General features: G+C 38.7%; 1 protein-coding gene across 9 annotated transcripts in view; it reads left to right on the top strand.

Moving 5' to 3' along the window:
* Positions 1–21,550, top strand: part of NF1 (neurofibromin 1) — a 299,237-nt gene that overhangs the window by 58,488 nt on the left and 219,199 nt on the right. For 8 of the 9 annotated variants that reach the window (XM_070061094.1, XM_070061092.1, XM_051825441.2 and 5 more), the window contains exons 2-4: positions 1,376–1,519; positions 3,790–3,873; positions 14,823–15,013. In XM_070061094.1, coding sequence (XP_069917195.1) covers positions 1,376–1,519; positions 3,790–3,873; positions 14,823–15,013 — 419 coding nt within the window. Of the gene's footprint in view, positions 1–1,375; positions 1,520–3,789; positions 3,874–12,571; positions 12,627–14,822; positions 15,014–21,550 lie in introns of those variants that run through there. The other variant, XM_070061095.1, reaches the window with a different exon arrangement.

Genomic DNA, 21,550 nt, shown 5'->3' with positions numbered 1-21,550 from the left:
TCTGTATTGGGGTGCCTTGGTTTGATTCCTGGCTTCCATTGGTGACTGCAGCTTCCTGCTAATGCAGACTATGAGAAGCAGTAGTGATGGTTCTGGGAATCCCTTCATGATCTTTATAACTAACATTATGTCATTCTTAGCTTCTTGTTCTGCCTCTTTCTCTGTATCCTAAAAATGTTCTTCTCACTTTTATTGTTTCCTTACTATTAAATTAATCATCTGTAATTAATTAGCAAATGCTGGTGTGCTACTTGATCTCTTTTTGCACCATTTTAAAATGAGGAAGCTGTACTCAGGTTTGTTATTTTGAGAGGACCCTCACCAGCATTCTCTATGAGCATTAGCAGAGTCTAATTAAATAGTAAATATATCCATGATGCTTGAAATACAGAATGCTAGCTTTTGAACAGAGTAGAGATGAACTTCTGTACAGCTTACATCCTCATCAGACAGTGTAAGCATGGTTCCCTCAGAGGATATTTCCCACCACGGAGTTTATCTGGTTGTTGTAGTACACCTTCATTTTTTAGCTGAGGATGGTTATTCTGAGTCAGTCTTCCTGTGTTCCAGTTTCACTGTTCTTATTCTGAACAGTTGGCAGTTGTTACTGATTAGAGGATTGGGACATAGATTTTCGTGATCTGTTGTTTGAATGTTTGGGTTCAGTGTATAACATTAAGGGTTGTATGCATTTTATTGCAGACGTTCTCTGAGATAACTTTCAGCTACAAGGAAATAGCTCTACTTCTGGGAGTCATCATTGCCTTGCATATGGTGCTGGGTGAAGGATTTAATTTTGTAGATAGAGACTTACGACTTCCAAAAACCAAACTACAAAAATTGAAATTTCTTTTTTTAATTAAAACTATTAAATGATTTATTTACTTGAAAGAGTTAAAGAGAGAGAGAGAGAGGGAGGGAGGGGGGAAATTTATCTTTCACCTGCTGGTTTACTACCCAGATGGCTGCAACAGTCAAGGGTGAGCCAGGCCAAAATTGGGAGCTGGAAACTTCTGGTTCTCCCATGTGGGTGGCAGGGGCCTAATGCTTGGGCCATCTTCAGTTGCTTTTACCAGGTCATTAACAGGGAGCTGGATCAGAAGTGGAGCAGCTGGGACATGAACTGGTGCCCACATGGGATGTTGGTGTCTCAGGTTGTGACTTTACCCACTTTACAGTAATGCTGGCACCCTAAAATTGAAATTTCTGAAAATGTAAGATTTTCTATAAATTCTATTGAAAATTGAAGCTTGAGGTACAAATATAGATAACTGTGGTTGATAAAATTTTTCTATGCCATGATTTTCAATGAGAAAAATTTATTTTTGGTCATTTTCAAAAATAAGTCTTAACATATTTTTATTTCTTTTTTCAGCTTCCAATAAAAACAGGACAGCAGAACACACATACCAAAGTCAGTACTGAACGCAACAAGGAATGTCTGATCAATATTTCCAAGTACAAGTTTTCTTTGGTTATTAGTGGCCTCACTACTATCTTAAAGAATGTTAATAATATGGTGAGTATTGGGGATACTGTTTTGAGGGGAATTTGCTTTTTGTTTTGGATTTAAAAGTTTAGAGCAGCATATTTTGAAGGATGGGAATAATTTTATGTAGGCTTTGGATGTTATCATTTTCTCATTTTGTGGATGATCCCAGGTAAAAGGTAACCTTTTGACTTTCATTTTAGTTTTTGATTTTTTTTCCTCTCAAAAATATTTCCTATTGGTGACCCTGTTCCTTTTCCAATGTTTTTCTGGAATTAGAATTTTATACAGCTTTTGTATCATACATAAATTAACAGTAGTAATCTGTTACATGCTTTTCTTTAGATTCTTCTTGAATTTAAATATCAGATTGTCCTGATCAGAACTAAATGATAAATGAAGTAAGATTGTGTAGTCCTAAAATTCAGGATTGATGTTATGAAGATACTAATTTTTTAAATTACTTCCATAACAAGTGATAGATTCTGTAATAGAGAACCTGTTACTGAAACAATTTCCTCAAATACCAATTTCAAGTATTTTACTATTTAAAGCTCATAATTGCTTTCCCCTGCATTTTATTTTTAACATTTAAAAATTTTTATTTGAGAGAGAGTATGTGTGTGTTCCCATCTACTGGTTCATCCCCTATATGTCCACAATGACTGGGCTTGTACTAGGCTGGGGCTGAAACCAAGAGTCAGAAACTCAGTCCAGATATTCCACGTGAGTAGTAGGAAACCACTACTTGAGCCATCCTGGCTGTCTTCCAGAGTCCACATCCGCAGGAGGCTGGAGTCAGGAGCGGGAGCCAGGAATCAAAGTCAGGCACTCTGATAGGGAGTGCAGATGTATTAACCACTAGGCCAAATGATGCCTCCCCCACCACCCATTTTATAAAGTCTGCTGATGTTTTCTTGACATTAAGGCATGCCAGCTGTTCTTCCTCTGTACCTCTGAGTATGTAGCTCTCTTCTCACAGGTGACCCCTTTTCTCTGTCAGTTCTTTTTTCGTTTGTTTGTTTGTTTGTTGACAGGCAGAGTGGACAGTGAGAGACAGAGAGAAAGGTCTTCCTTTTCCGTTGGTTCACCCCCTAATGGCTGCTGCAGCTGGCGCACTGCGCTGATCCGAAGCCAGGAGCCAGGTGCTTCTCCTGGTTTCCCATGCGGGTGCAGGGCCCAAGGACTTGGGTCATCCTCCACTGCCTTCCCGGGCCACAACAGAGAGCTGGCCTGGAAGAGGAGCAACTGGGACAGAATCTGGTGCCCTGACCGGGACTAGAACCTGGTGTGCCAGCGCTGCAGGTGGATTAGCCTAGTGAGCCGCAGCACCGGCCTCTCTGTCAGTTCTTGTCTGTCTCTTTCATACTAAGTTCAAACCAACTAATCTGGGTTTTAAAAAAATTAACTCAAAAATTTTCTGCTTGTCTTTCACAGTTGGAATGTGTTTTATTGTTTCTGTTGAGCTATGAAAATAACATCTGGTTGTAGGTTGTGAAGATTGGTCCCATTTTCACAGTTACGTCATCTTTGGTGTGTTTCTTCTTAAGCAGGTTGCTTAGATAATGCCCGAAGCTTAAACAACGTATAAACTGGAGATGTGGGAAATCATTTGCCTTACAAAGCAATTTTGTTCTTTATGTAAAAAATTAAAATAAAAAGCAAGACTTTTCATAAATATGTGGAGTGATTTACAGAAACGTTTAGTACTTTGTGTCGTTTTTTGGCATAGGATTTTGCACATATGAATGTGTGGCCATACTTTGAGTTAGACTGAAATATTTTAATGTTTGGGTCCTTTTCAGAACCAAAACAATATTGTTATACTGGTGGTTGTTGAGTTCTTATGGAATAGAAACCATGGTTTCTTGCTACTGCGTGCCTAAAATTCAGTGTAGTTGGTGCTGTAGCATTATGTTGCTATACAAATTAAGACTTTGATTGATTTGTGGCAAAAAAATGGAATTAAATGCACAGTTCAAGCTTCTGCTACAGACCTGTATATGTGTATCTAAATTTTTGTACATAATTTTAAAGCATAAAGGAAAGTAACATCTTTTATTGGTGCAAGTCTCTTGGCAGACTGATAAATGCCAAAATTTCTCTTGACCTGAGTATTTAAAGTGTGTGAGCCATTAGGATAAAATCAGAAATGATAGATTTAAATAGAGTATAATCTGGAGGATTAAATGGAAGATTATTGGTTTTCTTTCTTCTCCATCCTTCATTTTTCAAATACATGCTGATTCGTAGTGGATAATGATAACCAACTTTCATGTTATGCTTATCTTTTCTTTCAGAGAATATTTGGAGAAGCTGCTGAAAAAAATTTGTATCTTTCTCAGTTGATTATATTGGATACACTGGAAAAATGTCTTGCTGGGGTAAGTAAATCCATTCTTATATAGGGAAGTTTTGAGAATGATCTGATGTTCCAAAGTTAGATGTGGAATCATGTGGACTTTGTGTCTGAGACATGTGCTTATGAATTTTGTTAATGCAGCTGACCTGTTGGCACAGATAAGTTTTCAGGAAAAAAATATTCTGTCTTCTTTTGTAAATTAAATAGACACTAAGTTTACTTTGAAGTGTTAAGTTTCAGCTACATGTTTGTCAGGTTTTTTTAGAAGAGAGTTCTTGAAGAAATCATTATTGATTTAATTAAATTTCTAAGATATTGTTGGGGCTCTGGCATTGTATAGCTGTGAAAGAATGTGATTCAGAAGACCAAAGGTAATCTTGTTTTTTCTCCTATTTGAAAATATTAATAGTCTAACTTTCAAGTCTATATAAAAGAGAGCTTAAGTATTAAACCTATGCTATTAAGGATATAAATACTGCCTGAAAAACACTTGTCTTGTATAAATGTGGATCTGCACAAGTGTAATAGGCATATGGAAGAGTAGTTGGGGAGAGCTTGTTCCAAGATGGTGGAATAGGGAGGGAGCTTACTGCTCTAGCCTAAGAGAAGATAGTTTTTAAAAGAAGTGGAGATAGTGTAGTCTCAAGGAAGAGCTAGGGAAAAAATGGCAGAGGGAACTCTACTGAAATTAGAGGGACACGATGGATCTAGATGGAGGGTGTGGGCACCCATGGCTTGGGACTTCAACCACTGAGAGCCTATGCACCAGTGCTGGAAGTGAGGTGAGAAGAGACTACAGTAGCCCGGGCCACTGGCAAAAAAGCAGTAGGAAGAACCTAGAGGGAATGAGGCTTGAAACCCCAGGAGGGAAAGTACACCAGCCTAACTAGAGGAGAGAAAAAAATAAAAAGGATGATATGAACATGGTTCTCTCTCTCCAATCACCTTACAAAGTGTATGAGCTGATAGAGTGGGTGCCATTTTAGACATATGTAACAGCTGTGCCAACTCGTGTCTACGCTTGGCAATCAGCCGGGTGGAGAAACCTGATTTTGGTGGGGAGTAATAACAGGAGGCTAAGACCTAGTGAATGTGTGGAGTTTCTGAACCCAGACTGTGGAAAAAAGAAAACAACTGAGGGTGTATGAGAGAACTCATGGTGTGGCTGAGACTTTGAGTAGCCTTGGTTGGAGACGCCACAACCCCTGGTGGCCCTGGCTACTTGGTGAGAGACATTGCAGAGGAATATGAACTTACACTGAGGGCTGAACAGATCCTTTGTGTGGTCCTTGGGACAGAGCAGATGAATATTATACTCAGTGAGGCTAGCACTCAGGCACAGGTCTCCATCAAGAAGAAGAGCTCAGCTTAGCAGAATACTTGCCTTCTGATTGAAAAAAAGAGAAGATTTACTGTGCCAAACTTGGGTGTGTCACCTTAGGCACACCATAACCCTGGAGAACAAACAAAGCTCTCTGGCCACACCCACTACAAGCCTCTAGATATTCACCGAAAGCAGACGGTCCACTTATCTACAGAGTCATAGTTCAATGATAAAAGCTGCCACAGCAGGGGGAAAAAAAAAAGAAGAAGAAACCAGTGAGTATCTCCACAAATGCTGAACAACAACAAATGCAAAAATCCAAGAAAAAAAAAAACAAGGAAGACAACATAATGCTCTCAAAAGAACACAACACTTAAATACTAGATTATGAAGACCATGAGATAGAAGAAATACAAGAAGTGGAACTCAAAAAATTGATCATAAGATTACAAACGCAAATGCACGAACAGCTGGTCTCTCATGCAGGTGCAGGGCCCAAGCACTTGGGCCATCCTCCACTGCCTTCCTGGGCCACAGCAGAGAGCTGGACTGGAAGAGGAGCAACCAGGACAGAACCGGCGCCCCAACTGGGACTAGAACCCGGAGTACTGGTGCCGCAGGCAGAGGATTAGCCTAGTGAGCCGCAGCGCTGGCATGAAATTGAAATCTTAAGGAGGAATCAAAATGAAATAAAGAATTCAATAGAACAAATAAAAAATGGAGAGCCTTAAAAAAAAAAAAAGAATCAGTGAGGCAGAAAAGAGAATATCAGAATACAGAGCATGGGAAGGTATACAGTCAAATGCAAGAAAAGAAGAGGAAATTAGAAATGTAAAAACACTGTTGGGAATCTATAGGATACTATTAAAAAAAAAACCTAACATTGGGTTTTAGGAGTCTCTGAAGGCATGGAGAGAGAGAAAGGATTAGAAGGCCTTTTTAAGTGAAATACTAGCGGAAAACTTCCTGGGTTTGGAGAAAGAAAGAGACGTAGAAGTACAGGAAGCACACAGAACTCCCAGTGGACACGACCAGAAAAGATCCTTGCCATGACACATTGTAATCGAACTCACCACAGTGAAACATAAAGAGAAGATTCTAAAATGTGCAAGACAGAAATGCCAGATTACTTTCAGAGGATCTCCAATTAGACTCACAGCAGACTTCTCATCAGAAACCCTACAGGCTAGGAGAGAATGGTGAGATACAGCCCAAGTCCTAAGAGAAAAAAAACTGCCATCTCAGAATATTAAACCCTGCATAGCTCTCATTTGTGAATGAAGGTGAAACAAAGACCTTTCAAAACAAACAGAAAATGGAAGAATTTGTAAGCACTTGTCTAGCCCTGCAAAAGATGTTTAAAGATGTTTACACACAGAAACACAAAAACATGGTCATTACTACAAAAGAAGGCAAAGGAAAAAAATCTCTCAGTAAAAGTTCAAAGGATCACTTTTCAGTTAAATTTAAACACCTAAGAGTAATTGTGTGTTAATCTAAGAGTTCAACCAATAGAACTGAAAAGTGATCCCTGTTAAATATATGAGTGGGAATAAGAGAGGGAAGAGATGTACAGTTTGGAACATGCTCAGTCAGACTTGCCCCAAACGGTAGAGTTAGAAATGTACCGGGAATTCCAATTCAATCCCATCAAGGTGGCATGTACCAATGCCATCTCACTAGTCAAAGTGATCAGTTTCAGCTCACAATTGATCATAATGATAGGATTAAGAGTCAAAGGGACCACATAAACAAGACTAGTGTCTACTAATACTAACTCATAGAATTAAAAAGGAGAGAACGATCCAACATGGGAAGCAGGATACACAGCAGACTCATAGAATGGCAGATGTCCTAAACAGCACTCTGGCCTCAGAATTAGCCCTTAAGGCATTCGGATCTGGCTAAAGAGCCCATGAGAGAATTTTAGGCATGGAAAGCCAAGACACTCTGGAAAAAAAAAAAAAAAGGCAAGATCTCTGTCAGTGAGATCTCAGTGGAAAGAACAGTCCATCAAAGAAAGAGGTACCTTTCTCTGAAGGTAGGAGATAACTTCCAATTTGACTATGACCTTGTCTAAATAAGATCAGAGTTGGCGAACTCAAGAGGCTTCCATAGCCTTGGCAACTCATGACAAGAGCCTGGGGTGATTACTGACGCCATAAACAAGAGTGTCAATTTGTTAAGTCCACAACAGGAGTCACTGTGCACTTACTTCTCACGTAATATCTCTGTCCTTAATGTGTTGTACAATGTGAATTAATGCTATAAATAATACTCAAACAGTATTTTATACTTCGTGTATCTGTGTGGGTGCAAACTGTTGAAATCTTTACTTAATATGTATTAAATTGATCTTCTGTATATAAAGATAATTGAAAATGATTCTCGGCTGGCACCATGGCTCACTTGGCTAATCTTCTGCCTGTGGCGCCAGCACCCTGGGTTCTAGTCCCGGTTGGGGCACTGGATTCTGTCCTGGTTGCTCCTCTTCCAGTCCAGCTCTCTGCTGTGGCCCAGGAGTGCAGTGGAGGATGGCCAAAGTTCTTGGGCCCTGCACCCGCATGGGAGACAGGAGGAAGCACCTGGCTCCTGGCTTTGGATCGGCGTGGTGCGCTGGCCACAGTGTACTAGCCATAGTGGCCATTTGGGGGGCAAGCCAATGGAAGGAAGACCTTTCTCTCTGTCTCTCTCTCTCTCTCTTTCACTGTATAATTCTACCTGTCAATAAATAAATAAATAAATAAATTAAAAAGAAAATCTTGATGTGAATGAAATGGGAGAGGCAGCGGGAGATGGTAGGGTTGTGAGTGGGAGGGAAGTTATGGGGGGGAAAAAGCCTCTGTAATCCAAAAGCTGTAGTTTGGAAATTTATATTTATTAAATAAAAGTTTAAAAAAATTCAAAGGAAATTCAAAGTAAAAAATAGAAATATTTTTGGAGAAATGGTAGGGTAAAGTCGTTACTAATCAATAGTCACATTGAATGTAAATGGCATCAACTCTCCAGTTAAAATACAGACTGGCTGATGGATTAAAAAATAAAACCCATGTATTTGCTGCTTACAAGCAACACATCTCACCAACAAAGATGCATGCAGACTGAAATTGGAAGGTTGGAAAAAGTGTCCCATGCTAACAGAAACCAAAAAAGAACTGGCAAAGCAACTTAATATCAGACAAAATAGACTTTAACACAAAAACTGTTAAGAGAGACAAAGAGGGGCACTATATAATGATTAAGGGATCAATTCAACAGGAAGATGTAACTATTTATAAACGTATATGCATTTAATTACTGGGAGCCTGGTTATTTAAAAGATGTGTTAAGAGATTTAAAGGGGGACTTAGACTCCAATACAATAGTACTGGGGGACTTCAGTACTCCACTTTCAGCAATGGACAGATCAACCAGATAGAAAATTAACAAGGAAACAGCAGATTTAATCGACACCATAGACCAAATGTATCTAACAGATATCTACAGAACTTTTCATCCTACAGTTGGAGGATACACATTCTCCTCAGCAGTGCATGGAACTTTCTCTAGGATTGACCATCTACTAGGCCATAAAGCAAGTCTCAGCAAATTAAAAAATAATCAAAATCATACCATGCATCTCCTTGGAGCACAATGGAATAACACTGGAAAACAGCAACTCAGGAATCTCTAGAGCATGTGCAAACACATGGAGACTAAACAACATGCTCCTGAATGAACAGTGGGTCATAGAAGAAATCAAAAGAGAAATCAACAACTGTCTGGAATAAATGAAGATAACAGCACAACATATCAAAACTTATGGGATACAGCAAAATCAGTGTTAAGAGGAAAGTTTATAGCAATAGGTGCCTACATTAAGAATTGGAAAAGCACCAAATAAATGACCTATCAGTGCTTCTCAAGGATATAGAAAATCTATAGCAAACCAACCTGAAAACTAGTAGAAGAAAAGAAATAATTAAAATTATAGAAAAAGTAACAAAATTGAATAAAAAAGTTACAAAATATCAGTAAAACCAAGAGCTGGTTTTTTGAAAGAAAAAAAAAAAAGAAAATTGACGCACCATTGGCCACACTAACCAAAAAAAGGAGAAAAGACCCAAATCAATAAAATTAGAGATGAAAAAGGGAATGTAACAACAGATACCACAAAAATAAAAGGAGTCATCAGAAATTACTCTAAAGAGTTCTATGCCAACAAACTGAGAAATCTACCAGAAATGGATAGATTCCTGTACATACACAACCTACCTAAATTGAACCATGATGAAACAGAAAACCTAAATAGATCCATAACTAAGACAGAAATTGAATCAAGACAATCAAGAAATTTATGACAAACCATGGCCAACCCAAGGAAAACCCAAGCCCTCCCAACAAAGTAAAGCCCAGGATTGGATGGATTCTATGCTGAATTCTACCAGACATTTAAAGAAGAACTAACTCCAGTTCTTCTCAAGCTATTCAAAACAATTGAAAGAGAGGAAATCCTCCCAAATTCTTTTACGAAGCCAGCATCACCTTAATTCCTAAACCTGACAAAGATGCAGCAGAGAAAGAGAATTACAGACCAAGTTCCCTGATGAACATAGATGCAGAAATCTTCAATAAAATTGTAGCCAATAGAGTCCAACAATACATCAGAAAGATCATCACCCAGTCCAAGTGGGATTTATCCATGGTATGCAGGGATGGTTCAGTGTTCGCAAATCAATCAATGTGATACACCACATTAGCAAACTGCAGAAGAAAAACCATATGATTATCACAATAGATGCAGAGAGAGCATTTGATAAAATACAACACCCTTTCATGATGAAAACTCTAAGCAAACTGGGTATAGAAGGAACATTCTTCAACACAATTTATGACAAACTCATGGCCAGCATCCTATTGAATTGGGAAAAGTTGGAAGCATTTCCACTGAGATCTGGTACCAGACATGGATGCCAAATCTCATCATTACTATTCAATATAGTACTGGAAGTTTTAGCTAGAACTATTAAGCAAGGAAAATAAGTCAAATGGAAACAAATTGGGAAGGAAGAAGTCAAACTATCCCTCTTTGCAGATGATATGATTATTTAGGAGATCCAACGAACTCTACTAAGAGACTATTGGAACTCATAGAAGAGTTTGACAAAGTAGCAGGATATAAAATCAGTACACAAAAATCAACAGCCTGTGTATACACAGATAATGTCATGGCTGAGAAAGAACCTCTAAGATCAATCCCATTCACAATAGTTACAAAAACAATCAAATACCTTGGAATAAACTTAACCAAGGATGTCAAAGATCTCTACGGTGAGAATTACAAAATTTAAAAAATAAACAGAAGAAGATACAAAAAAATGGAAAAATCTTCCATGTTCATGATTGGAAGAATCATTATAATCAAAATGTCCATTCTTCAAAAGCAATTTACAGACTAATGTGATACCAATCCAATAACCAAAGACATTCTTCTCAGATCTGGAAAAAATGTAGCTGAAGTTCATATGGAGGAACAGGAGACCTTGAATAGCTAAAGCAATCTTCTACAAAAAAAACAGCCTGAGGCATCACAATACCAGATTTCAAGATATACTACAAAGCAGTTATAATCAAAACAGAATGGTACTGGTACAGAAACAGATGGATAGACCAATGGAACAGAATGGAAATACCAGAAATCCATCCGAACATCTACAGCCAACTTGTATTTGATCAAGGAGCTAAAACCAATTCCTGGAGCAAGGACAGTTTCTTCAACAAATGGTGCTGGGAAAACTGGATTTCTACATGCGGAAGTATGAAGCAAGACCCCTACCTTACACCTTACACAAAAATCCATTCAACATGGATTAAAGATCGAAACCTACGACCGGCGCCATCAAATTATTAGAGAACAGCGGAGAAACCCTGAAAGATATAGGCACAGGCAAAGATTTCTTGAATTGACCCCAGAGGCACAGGCAGTCAAAGCCAGAATAACAATTGAGATTACATCAAATTGAGAAGTTTCTGTTCTGCAAAAGAAACAGTCAGGAAAGTGAAGAGGCAGCTGACAGAATAGGAGAAAATATTTGCAGATTATGCAACTGATAAAGGATTAATAACCAGAATCCACAAAGAGATCAAGAAACTCTACCACAACAAAACAAACAACCCACTTAAGCGATGGGCCAAGGATGTACATAGACATTTTTCAAAAGAATAAATCCAAACAGCCAACATACACATGAAAAAGTGTTCAGGATCACTAGCCATCAGGGAAATGCAAATCAAAACCACAATGAAGTTTCATCTCACCCCAGTTAGAATGGCTTATATACAGAAATCAACTAACAACATATGCTGGTAAGGAAGTGGGGAAAAAGCACACAAATCCACTGTTGGTGGGAATGCAAACTGGTAAGGCACTGTGGATGATAGTTTGTAAATACCTCAGAAATCTGAATATAGCCCTACCACATGACCCAGCCATCCCACTCCATGGAATTTACCCAAAGGAAATTAAATTGGCAAATAAAAGAGCTGTCTGCACCTCAGTGTTTATTGCAGCTCAATTCACAATAGCTAAGACATGGAATCAGCCTAAATGCCCATCTATTGTAGACAGGATAACGAAATTATGGGATATGTGCTCTATGGAATACTACACAGCGGTAAAAAAAAATGAAATCCAGTCATTTGCAAAACAATGGAGGAATCTGGAAAACATCATGCTGAGTGAAATAAGCCAGTCCCAAAGGGACAGATATCATATGTTGTCCCTGAGAGTTAATTGTTAAATTAACAACAGGAGTCACTGTGAACTAACTTCCCATGTAGGACCTCTATCGTCAGTGAGTTGTATTATGACAGTTAACTATAAAACTAGTTCTCAAAAATTTGTGTGTGTGTGTGTGTGTGCAAACTGTTGAAATCTTTACTTAGTATAGAGTTGGTCTTCTGTGTACAAAGTTAACTGAAAATATATTTTTTTTAACTTTTATTTAATGAATATAGATTTCCAAAGTACAGCTTATGGACTACATTGGCTTCCTCCCACCCCCCGTGAAAATATATCTTAATGGAGAATGGGACTGGGACGGAGAGAGGGAGGAGGAAGAAGGGTGGGAGTGTGGGTGGGAGGGCAGGTCTGGTGGACAGAGTAACTATATCCCTAAAGTTGTACTTATTAAATTTGTATTCCTTAAAAAATAAATTAAAAAAGTGTTTCTAGATTTAAATCGCTCTAATTCTTCTTGGTACATGGTGGGAGTTTATAGTCTTAGAAATACAAAAATACTTGATTTTAAAGATCTGTTTATTCCATGTGTATTAGAGTGAACTGATTTCTTATATTCTGTCTTCCTTTGGCATAAAATTCAGAATTTTTCTTTTATCTCTTCCATATATCTTACAGTTCTTTATAGGAAACTTGATGCAAGGGACTTGAATATGTGAGGACTGATCATATGGTGAGAAGAGAGGGAATGGGCAGAAGTGTTTGAGGAAGGGTTGGGGTAAGGAGTTGGAAAAATAATATATTCACAAAATATGTATCCTAGTCAAGCCTATTGGCCACAAAGTCTATGCATAATATTTTAAACTCTTAAGTTGACTTTTGGCCATATTCTAAAATTGTGGAATGCTAAGTTCCTACTTAAATTGAGAATGAGTGAATTGTTTTAGTTTGGTGCTGTTAATTTGTGATATGCTGTTGTTCATTTACAAAATGAAGCAAAAGAGTTATTAAACGGATGATGGAGTTGAGATGGTGGGTGATTTTTAAACCTCTCTCTCAAATCAGTACTTTGCAGTGTTTTGTGAATTACTAGCATATTAACTACACCATTATTGAATGATGTTAGTGTGGCTTGTTGCCTGTTTCAGTTCCACAGATTTTCTCCACTGACATTTGTGAGTGTAATGGTAAATACATTTTGGATGATGATCAGATATTACTGGCCCCTGTTTGATTTAATTCTCTTTGGAAATATCCTGGAACTGAAATGCTAATAAGTGGACATGGCACAACTTATATGATGCGTAAAATATGTATTATCTTGCTTTGCTCTACTATTGAAAATGTATTTTAAAAAATTAAATTTACAGTTTAAAAATACTGCTCATCATATTATTGAACAGTTGTTTTCTTGAGTTGCCATCCGTGATTTTGTGGATGTCTCTTGATTCTCATTTTTAGATCAGAATAAGTTGAGGCAGTTTAAGAACTTAGTCTACATGTACATGTGTCTGTTACTAGTTGAAATAGTATGCAAAAGAGAATACTTATTAATACCATAAAATTTTTTAGAATCTGAGGAATCTTAATGCGTTATTTGAAACATGTAATACTTTTCTGACTTTTATTTATTAATTGACATTAGTTTCCACATCTATATTGTTCTGTTAGTCTGTATGCAAAAAATCACAGAATCAAGTATAGCACACAGTTGTACAGATTTTTGTGTTTTTTTTTTTTTGCCATCTTTCTCAGTATCATCAGAATTGATATTCATATATGGAATCCACATTTGTTGAGTGAAATAATGAGGTGGAACAGTGTATTTTCAGGATAGTTTATCTGTTGGCTATTTGTTAATTGTATTTATTTTGCAAAGTAGAGATCTCAGTATTAACCCCAAAGTTCTCAAACTTAGTGTCATTAATAAGGGACCACCTGACATCTTGTGCTCCTCATGTGGTGTAATATGAACTGTGCTGAATTGCTTAAAGTGTTTAACCTGAATCCAATCAGACTACTCAGCTTAAATTCCAGCTTACATAAAAGATAGTAACAAGTTTCATGTCTAGGAAAGAATCAAAGCAAAAATATGGAATATTCTGTCAGACAGCTGGTGCAATTTTTAAGTCATTTCATGGAAAATAAAAGTAATGTGTGGGGACTGCTGAAGAATACAGTAACTAAAGGAATATAACCATCATGCTGCAATCTGAACCTTGTTTGAATCCTGGTTGAAATTTTTAAAAAAGCTACAAACATAAAAGATGTTTTGGGGGAAGTTCTGAAATTTGAATACAGATTGGATATTGGATGATACAAAAGAGCTGTTTATTTTTCTGTAGTGTGTTACTTGAATTGAAATTATATTGGGAAAAGCCCTTAACTTTAAGAGATATTGAAGTATGTATATAGAAATAGTATTATGTTTATAACTTATTTTGAGATGATTCAACCCAAACAAAATTATTCCTAGTAAGCAATACCTGTTTTGGTCAGCCTGCACAAAGGCAGGTGTGATCGCCCACCAAAGAATTTATCTGGGTGTTAAGACAGATTACTCATACTCATTGGTGACTGCACTGTGACAAATTTATTTAGAACTCAGCAAACTAAGAATTCCCAGGAAGGGAAGGAAGTGCTTATTTGATGACTAAGGGAGCCAACAGGAGTGGGGCACTAGTGAGACTGACTGGGAGAATGGACTATAGTTGTGATTACAGGGTGAAGGATGGAACTGTGCTTTTTTTGTTAGACTACCTATAGATAGAAGTAACAAATATGAAGAAATGTTAACCATTGGATGGAGATGATGGATATATGGGTGTTTATTTTTCTCTTTCAGCTCTTCTGTGTGTTAGAAAATTTTCATAAGAATGTTTACAGGTAAAATTAAGAAGGATTTAGAATTATGTGATTTGTATTTTAGCAACCAAAGGATACAATGAGATTAGATGAGACGATGCTGGTTAAACAGTTGCTGCCAGAAATCTGCCATTTTCTTCACACCTGTCGTGAAGGAAACCAGCATGCAGCTGAACTTCGGAATTCTGCCTCTGGGGTTTTATTTTCTCTCAGCTGCAACAACTTCAATGCAGTCTTTAGTCGAATTTCAACCAGGTTAGTGTATAAATCCACATAATTGCAAAGTAGCATGCAGCAGAAAGTGGGCTGCGTGCTAACTGTATGTACCAATGTGTTAAGTGTATGTACCACTCTCTCATTTATTGAATATTTTCAGCATATACTATGCTGTCCTATCCTGACAGTAACCTTGGGAGGTAGCCGATATTTGCTCCTTTTTGCAGGTAAGCAAACTAGGATCCCATAGAGTTAAGGAGATATGCCTAATGAGACAGGACCTCAAATTTCTCAGTCTGGCTTCAGAATCTGTATAGTTTCATTATACCAGTTGTATATCTGTACTTCTGTTTTAGCCATATTTTGATAAAATCCTTTGTATACTAAATACTGTATGCCTTACAATTTTATTGTATGGGCAGACATTTGGTGCAATGGTTAAGAAGTTGCTTGGGGGTCCAGTGCTGTGGTGTAGCAGGTAAAGCTGCCACCTACAGTGCCAGCATCCCATATGGGCGCTGGTTTGAGTCCCGGCTGCTCCACTTCATGACCCAGCTCTCTGCTATGGCCTGGGAAAGCAGTAGAAGATGGCCCAAGTGCTTGGGCCCCTGTACCCGCGTGGGAGACTGGGAAGAAGCTCCTGGTTTCTGGCTTCAGATCAGCGCAGCTCCAGCTGTTGCAGCCAACTGCGGAGTGAACCAGCAGATGGAAGCCCTCTCTCTCTCTCTGCCTCTCCTTCTCTGTGTAACTCTGACTTTCAAATAAATAAATCTTAAAAAAAAAAAAAAAAAAAGGTTGCTTGGGATGCTTGCATCTCATATGGTAGTGCCTGGGTCAAGTCCCAAGCTCCCTGGGAATGCATACCCTGGGATGCAGCAGATTCTGGCTCAGGTTCCTAGGTGCCTGCTACCCACATGGCTTTGGCCTGGCTTAGCCCTGGCTATTGCTAGCGATGGGGGAGTGCCAGCGAATGGAAGATGTCTCTCTCTCCCTCTGCTTTTCAAATAAAGTGAAAATAATTAAATAAATATATTTCAAGAAACATATCAAAAATATAATTTAAGCTTTAATTAATGATTCAAAATCATTTTGTGAGTGTTACTTGTGATTTACTACAGATAGAGCCTAGATGGTACCTGTGGGGTAGAATCCTGAGATTAGCAAATAACTTTGGAACTTCATTTTGTATAAATGTTGTGGTTTCTCGTACAAATAAAGTTAAATGAGTTCTTAATTATTACAAAATAGGAAGTATAACACAAATCCCTTAGCAATTTAGTGAATTGAAGATTGATACAGGATATTAAAATGATCTGCTTATTGGTGCCTACATTTTTGATTCTGTGAATAATGGACTTGAGTTGGTCAAATTGACTAATTGATTTGTTTTCCAATAAGTGAGAATGAGAATGTGTACTATAACTTGAGAATTTGTGCCATGGTGTTTTGGGGAATTAAGTTAACTTCAAAATCCTGTGATCTTTTTAATAGAAAATGACATTTCTGGCCAGTGCCGCAGCTTACTAGGCTAATCCTCTGCCTGCAGCACCAGCACCCTGGGTTTTAGTTCCGGTCGGGGGCCGGATTCTGTCCTGGTTGCTCTTCCAGTCCAGCTCTGTGCTGTGGCCCGGGAGTGCAGTGGAGGATGGCCCAAGTGCTTGGGCCCTGCACCCGCATGGGAGACCAGGAGGAAGCTCCTAGCTTTGGATCGGTGCAGTGCGCCAGCCATAGCAGCCACTTGGGGGGTGAACCAACGGAAAAGGAAGGCCTTTCTCTCTGTCTCTCACTCCTCTCTCTCTCACTGTCTAACTCTGCCTGTCAAAAAAAAATAATAAATAAAATTATATTTCTATAATTTTGTTGCTAGGCAACAGTATTTTTCAACTTTAACAGAATTCCTGAACCAAGGAAAATTAAAATTTTATTTAATGGTATATGATTGATAATTTTGGGTAACATTCATATGATAGAACAGTGTTTCCATGAACTGTATTAACATTCTGTATTCTGAGTAATAGTACACTGATTTAACCAGCAAAGTAATAAGTTGTTAGGGAATGGGAAGCTGGGAAATGATTACAAAACAAGCTAACCCACAAAACCAAAACTTTTTTCCATTGAGGTAACTACTAGACCAGCCTCATTGAAACAATCTTGTATTGAAGGTAGAAAATGATCAAAAGAGTGAAATGTGTTTTAACCTACTTCTGAGTTAGTAGCTGAGTAAAATATAAGTATGCCACCTTTGAAAACTCTAGAAATTTTCTAGTCATCAAGTGTTTTGCTTATTGGGCATTGTACAGTACTAGTACATGTGAAAATAGACAACTTTCCTTTATTTCATGACTCCAGTTCACTGTCTATTGTCAGAATATCAGTTGTCTAAAGTTTCCTTAGTTTTCAGGGGGCAGACTGCTCAGAAATGGGATCTATGAAATAACATGTTTCACACAGCTGTATTTGCCTTTTCATTTAGCTAGTGTCAGAAATAGGAGCTGATCTTGTTCACGGATCACTGACCTAAAAGACCATTATGATGGTTTAATTTAGGTGGAGGCATCTTATGTCATAGCAGTAGGCCCTTAAAAATATGTTACTTAAATGACAGTTTTTTTTCTGAAGATTGATCATATATTTTATATATAATAGATGGATCAGTGTTATGAAGATGTTTTAAGCTTAACTATTATCCTTGCCAACAAATGTTTGTCCTTTTAGATTTTTTGTTTTTATATTTGATTTATGTGTATTTTATTTGAGAAGCACATAGAGACAGAGAGCAAGCTTCCACCCGCTTTTTCCCTCCCTGAATGCCCACAGTAGCTGAGACTAGGCCAGGCTGAAGCCAAGAGGTAGACACTCAATCCTAGTCTTCCATGTGGGTGGCAGGACCACATCAGCCATCAACTGCTGCCTTCGAGGGTGTGCATTAACAAGAGGCTGGAAGCAGGCGAAGAGCTGGGGCTTCAACTCTGACATTCTGATACAGGATGTGGGCATCCCAGCTGGTGCCTAAACCACCAGACCAGAGGTCTGCCCTTGAGGTTTGCTTTTTATACATGTATTTCTGTCTTTTTCTTTAGGGGAAGATAGGCTCTAGATCTTATGATGGATTTTTTAATCTGCTAAAGTATACCATGTTCTGTGCTCTTTGATGTAGAAGATGAACAGGTTTCTCCACAGAATTACTGTACAACTGCACTAGATGTAGCTGTTTTGTCAGGAAGTGCCCTTCCAGAAGCAGCAGACTTAGTGACTTTAAAAGTTATTTGGTCTTTATAAGTCTACTCTTAAAAAAAAAGATTTATTTTATTTACTTATTTGAAAGGAAGAGCTACAGAGAAGCAGAGGCAGAGAGAGGTCTTTCATCTGCTGGTTCACTCCCCAGATGCAACAGCTGGAGCTGTGCCGATCCAAAGCCAGAAGCCAGGAGCTTCTTCTGGGTTTCCTACGCAGGTGCAGAGGCCCAAGGACTTGGGCCATCTTCTGCTGCTTTCTCAGGTGATAGCAGAGAGCTGGATCAGAAGTGAAGTAGCCAGGAGTTGAACCAGTGCCCATATGGGATGTCAGCACTGCAGGCGGTTGCTTTACCTGCTACACCACAGCACTGGTCCCACAAATCTACTTTCAAAAATGATTTCTTAATCTTTTAAAATAGTTTTTGATTTATGTTTTTCATCATTTAAAGCACACTTAATATTCTCTTTAATACTGTTAAATTTTTCTTATATACAATTCACATTTTTAAAAGATTTATTTATGTATTTAAAAGGTAGTTATAGAGATTGATCTTCCATCTACTGGTTCACTCCCCAAATGGCCACAATGGTCAGAGCTGGACCAGGCTGAAGCCAGAAGCTTCTTTCCAGTTCTCCCACTTGGGTACAGGGGCCCAAGGACTTGTGCCATCTGCTGCTGCTTTCCCAGGCTTGTTAGCAGGTTGCTGGATTGGAAGTGGAGCAGTCAGGACTGGAACTGATGCCTGTATGTGGCTTTACTTGCTATGCCTCAACACCAGGCCCCACAATTTACTCTTATTCAGTGAATTCTTTCTGTTTTGTTATCTGTGATTGCAAATCTATCTTTAGTGTGATCTGTATTTTCTTTGGGAATCTTTTTTCCTGAGCTATGGGAGTTTTCCAGTGATAATTTTGCTAGGTGTGGTATCCAGCTCTAACCTTTTTTTTTTTTTTTTTTTTTTAATTTCTCATCCTCAGGCATTATGACTAGTATACATTTGGACCCTACACCCTTATAAAGTAACAGCTTTAAGCCACTTTTTTCCCCTATTCAAAGCTCAGGCAGAGCAGATAAACTTCTTTGTACTGGTTGATTTTATTTCTTCTTTTTGGGAGGGTATCCCATAAACTATTCATGAACTTTGGGGTGTTGTGTTCTGTGCAGTGCCCCAAGTTCTGATCCCTGCATCATCAGTGTGAAGGCTTTTTCCAGTCCAGTGTGGGTGTTAAGCCCCAAACTCCTCGGTTAGGGAGATAAAAACCTCCTTTATGTTCATATGTCTTTGGTTGCAGCGTGAGACTATGCCCTTACTCTGGTGTCCAGTTTCCTCTGCTTCTGAAGCTGGGTGGGTGGGTAGCGTTTTCCTTGGTTTCTGTGCGTGTGAAGACATCTCTGTGTTGTTCAGTCCCCTTGGCCTTTCTGGATGTTGTAGTGTTGGGTTTCTACCTTCGTTTCTTTCGCTCAGTCTATCCCTCATTTTATGTCTGTGCTTCAGAGATGGCATTTGAGCATCACAACATGTCCCTATGTAATAACTGGTCTGTAGAGGGGGTCTAACTTTCCTTCCAGTTTTCACAAACCACAAGTCAGTTCTTCAAAAGTTAGTGTTGCTGACTATGTTGTGTTTTCTAAGGATGCATCCTCCATGTTTCTAAGCTCTTTGTGGCAGCTACGGAATGTTTAGTATGTAAATGAGCGTTGAGGATCTTCTTATTCCCAGCTTGAACTGCTAATCTTTTCTCACCCTGATACCAGTGCTTTAGTGTAAGTGGTTAGAAAACTTTTAATGCTAGTTTTAGGCTGATAGAGGCTAAAGTGAGTGAAATGAGAAATTTGAAAAGAAATACAGTTGATTTCATTTTTATCACCTGAAGATTTAATGTGATAATAAGATCATTTTAAGCTGCTCTAGAAGGGCTGGTGCTGTGGCATAATAGCCTGAGCCTCTGCCTGCCGTGCTGGCATTGACATCCCGTTTGGATGTGGGTTTGTGTCCTAGCTGCTCCTCTTCCAATCCAGCTCTCTGCTATGGCCTGGGAAAGCAGTAGAAGATGGCTCAGGTACTTGGGACCCTGGACCCATGTGGGAGGCTTGGAAGAAGAAGCTCCTGGCTTCTGGCTTCAGATTGGTCCAGCTGTGTCCACTGCAGTCATTTGGGGAGTGAAACAGTGGGTGGAAGAACTTTCTCTTTGTCTCTCCCTCTCTTTGTACTGCTGCCTCTCAGATAAAAATAAAAATCATAAAAAAACCGCACTAGTTAGAATTCAAGTTAATATTATGAATAAGTGCTTTTTCACCACTTCTCTCTTTTGTTGTGTTTATAGGAACTAGTAATTCCTTTGTCCTGTTTATCTTTCTCTGATTTCTATTAATTGAAATAATGAGTAAATCTTATTGGGTGGCACAATTTAATAGGCTAGTGAAAACAGCTTTTGAGAGTCTAATCTTTTTGGTGTTAGTGCAAAATGGAAGGAAATTTGAATTATTTTTATTGAGGCTTAAGTGAATTTCTTTATCAATGAAAAAACATCTACACATTTGTTAAGTGTTAATTTTTTCTTTATTTCTGATAAGTTTATATTCAATGTAAGAGAAGTTTTGGATTTAGAAGGCTTTTTTTTGTATGTTTGTTTAATGATTTATTCATTTATTTGAAAGGCAGGGCTGAGCCAGGTTGAAGTCAGGAGTCCTGAACTCAATCTACGTCATCCACATAGGTGGCAGGGGTTCAGTACTTGTGCCATCTTTTGCTACTTTCCCAGGCATATTAACAAGGAGCTGGCTTGGAACCCATATAGGATACCAGTGTGGCAGGCAGCAGCTTAACCCACTGTGCCACAATGCAAGTCCCTAGAAAGCTTTTAATCTTATGAACTTAGAATCTCTTTTGAAGGAGGATCAAATAATAATACAAATACATTGGCCGGTGCCACAGCTCACTTGGCTAATCCTCCACCTGTGGCGCTGGTACCCTGGTTTCTAGTTCCGGTTGGGGCGCCGGATTCTGTCCCAGTTGCTCCTCTTCCAGTCCAGCTCTCTGCTGTGGCCTGGGAAGGCAGTGGACGATGGCCCAAGTGCTTGGGCCCTGCCTCTGCATGGAAGACCAGGAGGAAGCACCTGGCTCCTAGCTTGAGATCGGCGCAACACACCGGCTGTAGCAGCCATCTGGGGGGTGAACCAACAGAAGGAAGACCTTTCTCTCTGTCTCTCTCTCACACTGTCTAACTCTGCCTGTCAAAAAAAAAAAAAAAAAACAAATAATATAAATACATGTACAAGCTGGAAAGGCAAATAAAAAAAAAGGCTTGTCCACTTTTTTAATGCAAAGTAAATGTA

Source organism: Oryctolagus cuniculus, chromosome 17 (assembly GCF_964237555.1).
Source record: "Oryctolagus cuniculus chromosome 17, mOryCun1.1, whole genome shotgun sequence".
NCBI classification, from domain to species: Eukaryota; Metazoa; Chordata; class Mammalia; order Lagomorpha; family Leporidae; genus Oryctolagus; species Oryctolagus cuniculus.
The sequence above is the reverse complement of the archived record's forward strand: the minus strand, read 5'-3'. Positions and strand labels throughout refer to the sequence as shown.